This window comes from Drosophila erecta, unplaced genomic scaffold (genome assembly GCF_003286155.1).
Source record: "Drosophila erecta strain 14021-0224.00,06,07 unplaced genomic scaffold, DereRS2 tig00000283-arrow-arrow-pilon, whole genome shotgun sequence".
NCBI lineage: Eukaryota > Metazoa > Arthropoda > Insecta > Diptera > Drosophilidae > Drosophila > Drosophila erecta.
In genome coordinates, this window is record NW_020825217.1 from 1,454,071 (window position 1) to 1,464,781 (window position 10,711).

The 10,711-nt window shown below is 52.3% G+C and overlaps 4 protein-coding genes and 1 non-coding gene across 7 annotated transcripts; 2 read left to right on the plus strand and 3 right to left on the minus strand.

Annotated features, from left to right (window-relative positions):
- Window positions 1-123: 123 nt before the first annotated feature.
- On the minus strand, window positions 124-3,236 carry LOC6555633 (ras-related protein Rab-27A). 3 transcript variants are annotated; one of them, XM_026983090.1, is made up of 3 exons: window positions 3,171-3,236; window positions 967-1,184; window positions 124-751 (listed from the first exon to the last, which is right to left on the minus strand). In XM_026983090.1, exons 1-3 carry the CDS (start codon window positions 3,175-3,177, stop codon window positions 218-220), a joined length of 759 nt encoding a protein of 252 aa, XP_026838891.1. In that variant the 5' UTR covers window positions 3,178-3,236; the 3' UTR covers window positions 124-217. The 3 variants fall into 3 exon arrangements, with proteins under 3 accessions (XP_026838891.1, XP_015008755.1, XP_001982517.1); XM_015153269.2 differs by having other exon boundaries at window positions 2,515-3,226; XM_001982481.3 differs by lacking the exon at window positions 3,171-3,236 and adding an exon at window positions 2,515-2,859 and having other exon boundaries at window positions 967-1,086.
- Window positions 3,237-3,247: 11 nt separating this feature from the next.
- LOC6555634 lies at window positions 3,248-7,260 on the plus strand. The gene is made up of 3 exons (XM_001982482.3): window positions 3,248-3,510; window positions 3,598-4,421; window positions 7,068-7,260. The coding sequence occupies exons 1-3, from the start codon at window positions 3,414-3,416 to the stop codon at window positions 7,158-7,160; spliced, it is 1,014 nt and encodes a 337-aa protein (XP_001982518.2). The 5' UTR covers window positions 3,248-3,413; the 3' UTR covers window positions 7,161-7,260.
- On the plus strand, window positions 4,665-7,260 carry LOC6555635 (pleckstrin homology domain-containing family F member 1 homolog). The gene is made up of 2 exons (XM_001982483.3): window positions 4,665-6,361; window positions 7,068-7,260. Exon 1 carries the CDS (start codon window positions 5,386-5,388, stop codon window positions 6,334-6,336), a length of 951 nt encoding a protein of 316 aa, XP_001982519.2. The 5' UTR covers window positions 4,665-5,385; the 3' UTR covers window positions 6,337-6,361; window positions 7,068-7,260.
- A 489-nt stretch (window positions 7,261-7,749) lies between these two features.
- On the minus strand, window positions 7,750-9,353 carry LOC6555636 (40S ribosomal protein SA). Its single transcript, XM_001982484.3, has 3 exons — window positions 9,203-9,353; window positions 8,636-8,878; window positions 7,750-8,440 (listed from the first exon to the last, which is right to left on the minus strand). The coding sequence occupies exons 2-3, from the start codon at window positions 8,852-8,854 to the stop codon at window positions 7,847-7,849; spliced, it is 813 nt and encodes a 270-aa protein (XP_001982520.1). The 5' UTR covers window positions 8,855-8,878; window positions 9,203-9,353; the 3' UTR covers window positions 7,750-7,846.
- LOC6555637 lies at window positions 8,452-8,550 on the minus strand. The gene has a single exon (XR_046891.1). It is a non-coding gene; the product is annotated as a small nucleolar RNA snoM1 (small nucleolar RNA).
- Window positions 9,354-10,711: the final 1,358 nt, after the last annotated feature.

Consider the following 10,711-nt stretch of genomic DNA (forward strand, 5'->3'; position numbering starts at 1 on the left):
GCTTTTGTACTTCGGATGCCACTTCTCAAGTACCAGTTATCTATAAATCTGGGCACTTTTGCAAGAGTCGGATAATTATCGCGACCTTTTCGTATCTTGCCGTGCAATGAAACGCTCTTCCACTCAACAATCAACATTTATTTACAGCGAAACACACTTAGATTCGGAAACATGAGTCAAGGAACAAAGCAGGGTGACATGGGCATGAGCAAGAAACCTAGCAGTTGCGGCAGTTGCGCCGCGAGCAGGGCTCCTCCCGGCGGTCATGCAGGCGCACCAAGTCCTCCGGCTGGCCGTAGGCAATGTTCGGCAGGCAGCGCGACTGGGTCAGCAGCAGGGAGAACTCGCGGTTGCAAGCCGCGTTCTCGATTCGCTCCATTACGCGGCCCACCAGCATATCCACGGCCTCCTTGACGTTGGCTCCGGTGCAGGCGCTCGTCTCGATGTACGGCAGCCGATAGCGGCGGCAGAGGGCTGTCACCTGGTCGCGACTCACCACGCGCAGCTGCAGGAGGTCGCACTTGTTGCCGCAGAGGACCACGTCCGGGTCCTCCGAGTAGGCGTGCGTCCGCAGCTGCGACAGCCAGTTGGCCGTCTCCAGAAAGCTCTTCTCGCTGGTCAGGTCGAAGATGAGCAGGAAGCCCATGGCGTCGCGGTAGAACGCCGTGGTTAGCGACCGAAAGCGCTCCTGTCCGGCGGTGTCCCAGATCTGGAGGTGGATGCGGTGGCGGCGTCCGCGGGAGTTGTACAGCTGCCGGACGCAGAAAATAATAAGGTGATAAGTCACTAGGGATTGGTAGGATATAATTCTTCATGCACAACAGATGTTCACTGGTTTTAAAACCCTCGTGATTTCTGATAATCTACCGTCTAACCAACAGATTCGATGCTTAAATCGACTTCAGTAAGATCATGAGTTCAGTCGAGTTGTCCCATGAAATAAGATAAATAGCCGCTAGCACTTACCAGCCGCTTCTCGCGGAAGTCGATGCCCACGGTGGAGATGAACTGGGTGTGGAACCGGCCATCCGTGTACTGGTATAGGAGGCAGGTCTTGCCCACGCCGGAGTCGCCCAGGACGAGGAACTTGAGCAGGTAGTCGTAGTCGATGTTGGCGCCCGTCATAATGGCCGTTCTTAACAGCGCGATTGGCACGTTCAGGACCGCAGACGCATCCCGTCCGCCTGGAAGCAGGGAATCGAATGAGCGGCCCGTTCCTGTACAGCTCTCCCCAGCAAAGGTTCTCCCCTGCTCCCTGCTCTCTATCCCCTTCAATATCTCGACTTCCCACTCCCCACTCTTCCTCCTCTTTTGTGTAAGACCGGGCTTAGGTTGACAAGAGCGGAGGTGGGGCACTCAAGTCGGGAGGCATCTTCATAAGCGTGCCCCCCACCCACTGCCAACTGCCACCCCCATAATGCGACCCACTTACCCCACAGCACCGAGCCACACCACACACACGCGCACACACATCTTGCCGCACCGTGGCAAATATTTGAAACTCATTAAATCCCGATTTATTGATTTTCTGTCCCGTTCCCGGCAAAATCCAGTGTGTGGAGTGGGTTCGATGGGTCAGGCTGGCCAGTTCCGCATCAAAGGACAAGCCGATCGAGAATTCGAGCATTCCCGCTGGAAGCGGTGTGCAGCAGAAAGCGAGATGATAAGGGGCAGTAGAAAGTGGCAGAAGCACGGGAGGGCTGCCCTAGCCCCGCTAATTAGACCAACGGCCAACGTTGAAAGGAGTGCCCCGAAGGGCAGGGGGAGACGTGCAGCCTCTCTGCAGCCTGGCGTCCTCCTCGCGCTAAGCGGATTATGGACGCAGCCTGCGGTTGAAGTGGTTGCTAGACAACGGGGCCTCCACCACTGGAAGGCAGCAACAGAGATCGAAGTAATAACTGAGTCACCTCTCCCTCCACTGGCTTCTGCGCATCCCGAGTCCAGCAGCACTCAGTGGAATCCTGCCTGCTGATGTCTTGTAATCTAATTTCCTCTTGTTTCCGGCTGCTGTCTCCTGTCTTCGGCTTCCGGCCCCCACTTCCGATTCCGCTGCCTCGCAGAGGGAGCACGCATAGGTTACACTTGTCTGCTGCTCGCCAAGTCTCACGGGGAAGGTGGAAGTTGGAATGTGGTTGGTGGGCAAATCGAATTAGCATGCACGCACAGCCATGGCCATCCCACTCGGCTGACGGTTAATTTTAAACACTTATTGATTCGCAAGATCTTGCGCGGCTCAGGTGGGCCTAGCAACGAAAATAGCCTCCCGTTTCCGGGGTGGCGTTGGGGTGGGGGATGCTAAGCCAAGTAATGGCAATTAGGCAATGGCAAGCCACAAGGCCTGCACTCAAGGCCGTCCAGCTTCCTTTCGTCCTTTCAGCGCGGCCAGCTGCACTTGGACAAGGACGGCTTCCAATTAAGGCTGGGCAGCAGTGCCGTAATTAGCTGCAGCCATTCGCTGCTGTCGCGCGATTAAAAATAGCCACCACAACCGCCACCGCCACCTGCTCAGCTCACCTGTTCACCGGATCCGGCTAATTGCAGAGGCTCAGGAGGCGCGGCACGCATTTCTGCCCCAACGCCCGCCGTCGACTTTGGCGCCCAAGGCGACTTCTTTCGCCTCGCCACTCCAGGGATTCGGAAGGATTGCGATTCAGCTGACTGTGCTAGACTGGCGGGCAACCGTTATTTTTAGCGCGCGCAATTCGTCTGCGCGGAGGCCCCCCACCACTTTGCGGAGGCTGGCTAAACGAAAACAAGCGGCCCACGAGGACTCCGAGGCTTTGCGGATGCTGCGAGTCCGGACGCAGAAGATCCTGTGGGCGGTGCGCTGCCCGACCTGTTGCCATGCGCTGCCCAGCACAGACTACAGGACTCTTTTTGCCAACTGGCGGTCCTTTTGCCGAGGCACAGCTTTCAGCCAAAGCTTGCGTCAGCTTTCAGGGCGCTTACGCGGCGCGACAGGTGCGCCGCCCAGGTGTCCTTTCCCACGGGAACTGGGCACTTCGAAAGGCTCTCGAGACATAATCCTTTGGGCAACTTTTAGAAAGGGCTTTGAACAGAGCTTCCGCGGGACGGCGGCTAAGCTTTTCTCTCCACCGAAGGATACAAAGTCAGGAGTCTATCCCATGCTGGAATGGTCCGGTGTCTCTACAGTTGAATGGGGCACGCACTGTTCATTAATCAAATTTCCCTATTTTAGTAACGCTGTGGCTACACTTATGAGGTAAATTGCAATCGAAAAATCGAAGTTTGCGCGCCCAACCTATCGATAAGTATCGCGTGGAAGTGCAGTGCTGTAAAGCGCCGCAATCAATCTGCGCGGATCGAGTTTCTTGCGATTTGCTTTGTTTTCTTTTTTTTTTGAATCGGTTCGGAGACTCTGCGGTTGAGGTTTTATTCACTTTTTATTGACCATGGACAACGCGAACTCAACTTTTCACATGGAAGAGTTCGACTGGGACGCCATCAACGTGGGCGACTACCAGTTGGATCACTCCCAGAACTTTTTCGGTGCGTATGCAGGCCTTAGCGTCCAAGCTGAAAAAACGCGCCATTTTTGGTCGACTTTTGCTGACCATTTTCCGCATTACCCACCAGCACGGGCCAACAAGGAGAACAACAGGGGCCTGAGCAATGTGAACCCCCTCCAGCTATGCCCCTCGCCGCAAAAGATCTGCCGGGAACAGCGCGATAGTGACTTCGGCAAGCAGTTTAATGCTGGGGATCTCAAAAAGGAGTCCCCTAAAGACGTAATAGAGGCGTCCAAAGATCGCCCACAATCGATCGCCCAAAAGGCGCCCACAATCGAAGCTAAAGTGGAGCCCCAAGATGTGCTAAAATCCGAGCCCAAAGCAGAGCACCCAGAGCCCCAGGATGATGTTAAACAAATTGTTCCGCTCAACTGGGGCAAGGATGGGGATAATGATGAGAAGCACATGACGGAAGCCGACCAGCACTTGGTCCGCCAGGAAGACCGTCCCGCGGGCAAGCTGCGTCTAGAGTGGTCGCCTCTACACCAACGAGAACACGAGGGAGCCGCCGTATCTGCCGTTTCTGCCGCCCCCAAGGCCTACCAGTTTAAAGACGTGTATGAGAGCAAGCGGCAGCAGGCGATGCGCAAGCGCAGCGAGGAGGAAAGCAAGGCGCGCCAGTTCCACAGCCGACCCATGCCCAACTTCAAAGCCATGCACAAGCGCATGAACGAGCTGGTAGTCATCCACAAAATCACCATTCCACGGACGCCCGAGACGCTTAAGCACAGCCAGTCGAACGCGGAGCGGCGTCACGATGAGGACCAGGCGCGACATCATCCGGCCGGCACCCACCCCAGACCCTTTCATCTGCGCAGCGAGCAACGCGTGCGCGACCGGCGGGAGTTCGACTCCGCCGTGCAGGTCAACCTGGAGCAGAAGAAGAAGGAGGTAAAGACTAAATCTAATATCAATTAAGTATTGGGGCGCTGGTGGTGGTTCAGAACCTATGTAGATTATTTTTGAGCTCAGGGCCGCCTATTTAGCCAGTAACTTGACGGGTTAGTTGTTCGTGCATTTTTCATGAAAAGCTTGTTTCACTCAATGTAATAAATGATATGCAACTGACACTCTTTCGAGGGCCCACTGTAAGCAACGTTCGTTACGTTTAAAATGTACCTTCGCACAACTACGCGAAGTTTTCCAACACCAAAGCGCCGGTTTTTAGCTGCAATCCGCGAGCGGCCACACTGCGCTCGCAAAAATAACGTATTTCTCCAAGTGTTGCTGCAGCCCCAAAACCCCTCCTGCGCCCAAAACCGAGACCCAAATACAAGGGCCGAACGGAAACGATCCAGGAACGCCCCAGTTCGCCAGTGCAGCAGGCCCAGGCCGGGAATCATACGCTCAACCAACAATAACACAAGGCGGTGGGCAGAGCGAGAAAGAGCGAGCACAGTTTGTTTTTGTTGCTGTGGTGTGAGTGAGTCATGACGTTTCGGACGGCGTAGAAAAGCCAGTTACAGTCAACCGTCGAGCATTGCATAAAGCGGGAGCTGTCGCCCTGCATTTCGGAACCAGGATCCGCCAATCGCCCCAGTCCCTCACCGTTTGCCAGGACCTGCAACAGCTGCGCCCAGTCCGCACACTTGTACACACACACACACACACGTACGCACGCTCGTACACACATTTCTTGAGGAGCAGTGGCACCGAGTGTCACACCATACACACACGGCGCGAGCGCACACACACCATTGCAGTTACACACGGCAGTCTGTCGTCACAGTTGGCTACATTTCGACTCGGATTTGGACTCGGACTCGGATCGAGCTATCTGAGCAGCAACTTTCGCCGCACTTGAAGTCAAGCCCAAGCCCAACCCCAAACTCGAACCCAACCGCCCATTATCGTCATGGTGGATCGCCTGGTCAACTCGGAGGCTAACACCCGGCGCATCGCCTCTGTGGAGAGCTGCTTCGGGAGCTCGGGCGTGCCGCTGGCTATACAAGGCCGCGTCCTGGTGGGCGAGGGCGTGCTGACCAAGATGTGTCGCAAGCGGCCCAAGTCGCGCCAGTTCTTCCTGTTCAACGACATTCTGGTGTACGGGAACATAGTGATTGGCAAGAAGAAGTATAACAAGCAGCATATCATGCCGCTGGAGGAGGTGTCGTTGGAATCTATCGCCGACAACCAAACGTACAGAAACGGTTGGTACATCCGCACCACCACCAAGTCATTTGTGGTGTTCGCGGCCACCAGCACCGAGAAGCAGGAGTGGATGGCCCACATCAACAAGTGCGTGGAGGACCTGCTGCGCAAGAGCGGCAAGAAGCCGGTGGAGAACCACGCCGCCGTCTGGGTGCCGGACACCGACGCCAGCGTCTGCATGCACTGCAAGAAAACGCAGTTTACCTTCATCCAGCGCCGGCATCACTGCCGCAACTGCGGTGCGGTCGTCTGCGCCGGCTGCTCGGCGAAGAAGTTCCTGCTTCCGCAGCAGAGCACCAAGGCGTTGCGCGTCTGCGACGCCTGCTACGAGCGCTTGAAGCATGTACCCAGTTCTCTGGGCTCTGGCGAGGACTCGGCAGCGGCTACCGGTGCTGCCTCCGGCAACAAGCTCAACACAACGGCCGGCGACAGCTCCAACGACGAGGACTCCGACGAGGAGACTGCCTCCCCTGGTGGCGAGTCGCACGATGAGCCTCGCTTCTACGGGGACAACAGCGTGCTATCCGCCGTCGAAGACTCCTCGACGATAACCTCGCCCTCCTCCGTCACCACCGGTAGTTCGGAGGCTCCCCAGGTGACACCGAGCGTCCAAAGCCCTCCTGCTGCCCTTGCGACGACGGGCAGCCACTGTTGAACGGACCACATAGCGAATGATTATGGTAGATATCAGTTAAGCTCTCCCCCACTTACAACACACATCCAGCTACCGTGTAGACACGAATCATTGCATTAACAATTAAAATCGGCCCAGTTCATTTGGACACCCGAAACTTTCCGAAATTCCCGTTATCTTCATTGCAAGTCCTTCGGATTAAAGTCCTGATCTTGTATTATACTCATGCGTTAGATGGGCGTACAAGATTTGAGGGTAATTAAGTTCTATATTTCTCGTGACTGCGACCTTGCTGTGGCTCCGCTTTGGTTTTTTTTTTGTTTTTTTTTTGTCGTCTTACATTTTCCGCGAATTCCGCTGAGCGCGATAGCCTTATCAGCCAAGTGGCTGTGACGGTTGCTGCTGCTCTATTTTTCGCTGGCAAACAAACTGACTGATGATGTTGGATGTTTCTCGTATCTGCTCACAAGCAGCCCTTTCCAGCCCAGCCCAAATGCCGGCTTATCGTTCTGAAAATCCCGGCGTGACTCAGCGGAACAGAGCAGCCGATATGGCAGGGTTAGGTGGCCAGTGGGAGCCCATCTATACCTCCGGGCGCTGGATGAGTCAAGCAACCAGTCATCCATCCGTCTGATAGAGTGGCCATAGGCAAAGGTTGCGTATGCAAGGTCCAGCCGTAATTAGAATGCACTTAATCACTCATCATACAATTCAATGCTAATCCGTAACCCTCTCCGCCTTTGCCTTTGCAGCAAGACGAACAACGGAAGCGATGCGAGCAGGAGGAGTTTAAGGAGCTGCGCAAAATGACGGCATTCAAGGCTCGTCCGAATCCATTTAAATAGTGCTCGACGGAACCAATCGACTACCAAACGTTTGAAAGCCCTGTCCAAATTTGAATGATGTGAAGTCGATGCTACACATAATCGTGTTTATACCGATGCATAGTTTTACCAGATTAACACAATTTTTGTCTCTAACATTAACATTACTTTTACGCATATATCGTTCCCGTTTTTGGCGGATAAGAACCACTAAAATCGTATGTTTGGCGGGAGGATAAAACTATATGGATATGTATACAACATGAGCAATTTGCAATTGCGATCATTAACTGTTTTCTATTTGTACAAAGCCGAAAAAACAATAAATTAATACTGTAAATTGAACAAACGGTCAGAGGTATGCATGTTTGCACATATATTGTCCGTCCTTCTCTGCGGAACAGAATGAAATGCAACAGCGAGAGCTGGTTATCCCTCTCTAATCCGAAATTCATCTATTTTCTTCGGAAATGTACATATGTATATTGGGAAATCTTTTCCCGGACTTTGCAGCGACCAAAGCAGCAAACTAAAGAATGGCGTTTGATCGCATGATATCGTGCATGGTAGGGTGAAAGCACGTGGTAATAAAAATGAAAACACGAGGAGCTTAGATATAAACAGAGCTGTTTATTTATGCCGTGGAAAAGGCGATTGACAACAAAACGCTGTGCTGATGTAGTGCCATCTGGGGCCTGGTCAATTCCTTAGAACTGGCCGTCGCTGCCCCAGGAGGTCTTGACGGTGTCCTCGTTCCAGTCCTCCACTCCGCCAACGGTCTCGGCGGCAACCTCATCGGCCCAGTTGGTGGTCTCCTCGACCGGGTGGTCGACTGCCTCCTCGATCTTGGGTGCGGGCAGCAGCTCCTTGGCGGCGGCCTCCTCCTTCTCGGCCTCCTCAGGATCGCGGTAGAAGAACAGATCGACGACCACGGGCCACTCGACGCTGCGAGAGATGGTGCCACGCAGGCGGAGCACCTCGCGGGCCAACAGCCACCACATCAGACCAATGGAGTGGGCCGACTTGTTGTTGCACGGAATGGCAATGTCGATATAGCGCAGAGGCGAGTCGGTGTTCGTGAAGGCAATCACGGGGATGTTCACGTAGCTGGCCTCCATGATGGGCTGGTGATCGGTGTTGGGGTCGGTCACCACCAGCAGACGAGGCTCGCGGAAAGCGGGCTGGATCTGGTTGGTGAAGGCACCGGGAGTGAAGCGGCCGGCGATGGGAGTGGTGTCTGTGTACTTGGCAAACTTCAGCACAGCGCGCTGGCCGATCGGACGCGACGAGATGACGAAGATCTGTGGGAGAAGTGTTAATTAGAATATGCTCTATTTGTTAGGGAATAGGGGCAATCCCTCCGAGGCGGTGAGGCGTGGCTTGTCAGCAGTGAAGTTGAAATCATTGAATTTCATACCCGAAAGATTAGTAATAAACTCATCACACGTTGGCCACGCCGCACTCAAAGAGCCCTGGAATTCTGCACTTGTACTCACGTCCGAGGGGTTATCGATGGCCACAATGGCGCGGGCCGCCAGCTGCAGCTTTTCCCAGGTCTTGCCCAGGTTGAGGATGTTGACGCCATCGGCGCGGCGCTTGTACACGTACTGCTCCATCTGGAAGTTGACGTTCTCGGACCCCAGATGGGTGGTGGCCACCAACATCTTGGTGATGTCGTCCTCCTTGAGGGACAGAATATCTAAGCCTCCCGACATGTTAACGTGAAAAGAGTTACGGACCTGTGAACGATAAACGCAAACAATTAGCGGGCATAACCTCAAAGGGGCTCCACGTGGGACTTGACGCCGGTGCCGCGTCTGCTACCACAGGCGATATCACGCGCAGGCAGTCGGTTGCACCCAGGCGAAACCTATTTCGAAGCAACATGGGAGTACCGCGGCACATTTGGAGATCTGGCGTTCGGGATTTCTTGCGTTTAGATGCGTGGGGCCAGTCGGCGCAGTTTAGAGGAGACCCGGGGTGCATTCAGGCGTCGCTTGGTGCAGGCGCGATCCCATTTCGAAGGTATTTCTGAGTATTTTGGAGGAGCTCGCTCTACTTACGTCTAGATGCCGCTGGGAGTTTTGACAAAATGGCCGATTTCCGGGTCGAAGACGGCGAGGTTGGCAGGCAGAGAATCGGTGTTGTGTTCGCGTTTTGCGGCTTTTTAGCACGACGCGTTGCGGTCCGACTTATTGGTTTTTTTTTCGTCGGCGCAGCGTAGTCACACTGGGAATCAGTTTATCGGTATTTTCGCGCGTTTCGGTAATGCCGAATGTGTAAGGATTTAAGAGCGCGGTCTTTTCCTGGCCCATCGCTAAAAGCATGGTGAATTTCGGAGTTCAAACGAGGGAGGGCGGATGATTTCATGTACCTGTGGTAAGTGAGCCAAGCTACCGTAATATCTAACCATCCCTGTCTGCTGCAAATGAAAGACGCAATACCTTTTGTATACACATTTATTGCAAGTTTGTTTATATTTTAATTACGTGTATGTTCCTCGCCATCTGTAACTACCACAACAATGTACGCATATTCCATTTGCTTAGATTATGTACGTGAAACGCTTCTTCTCTCGATCCGCTGGCGTGGTTAAAAAATTGTGTCGTGTTAGTAACTTGAAATACGATCGGCTATCGTGCCGTCCCGTTCGCCCCTGCGCTCAGGTGCTCCGGGGGACAGGAGTTGGCGACCGACTTTTGTTTTTTTTTTTTTTTTTTGGATTGAGATTCGAATTCATCCCCTCGTTCTGCACGGGGAGGTATACATATCTTTTGCGTTTAAAAATTGATTCGACTTCAATTGATGCTTGTGATTTGGTTTCTGTTCTCCGCAGCTTTCTATGTATGTTTAACATCTAACAAAATGCACTCGTTTTTCGTGTTGGTGTGGGTGTCTGGACAGTGTGACTGTGTGCACGCTTGTTATTCGCACTCGTAACTTAGTAACATTAATAATATATTTAAAAAAAAACATCTTTTTGTATACATAAACCTTTTTTTGAATGCTTTTATCATTTGTCGTGATGTTTAGCTTATTTTCTTTGGGTTTAGTTTTAAATTACTAACTACTTATATAATGTAATGTTAACTTGTTTTACTTGTTTTAATTTGTCCGTAAAGGTTTTGTTTTCACTTCTCTTCTTCGTTCTCCCCTTCTTCGACCTTTCTTGCATTCTATTAATACTATTTGGTTGACTGCAACATCATTTTCATTTTCCAGTTTTCGATTTGGCTTTGCTTTGGTATCGACTCGCTTTGTTGGTAGTATTCGTATAATAAATTTGAACAATTTGTCTTAAAAAATATATACATATACGTAATAATTAACATTCGCTATGTCGTCCGCTTGAACCATCCGTATCTTGTGTATAAAATATTTCCACTACAAAAAATCACTCTTTTGCAAATAAAACTCAATAAGTTTCTTTGTTTTGTTTTCTTGTTTTCTGTTAACATTGTTCTTGTTCTTGTTGTTTTTTGTCTGTTTTTGTCACTGTCAACTCTCGCTGATTTTTCTGCCTACTAGTTAGTTCGTGAGTCCCTTAGTCCGTTAGTCGAGTGTTCTGGTTG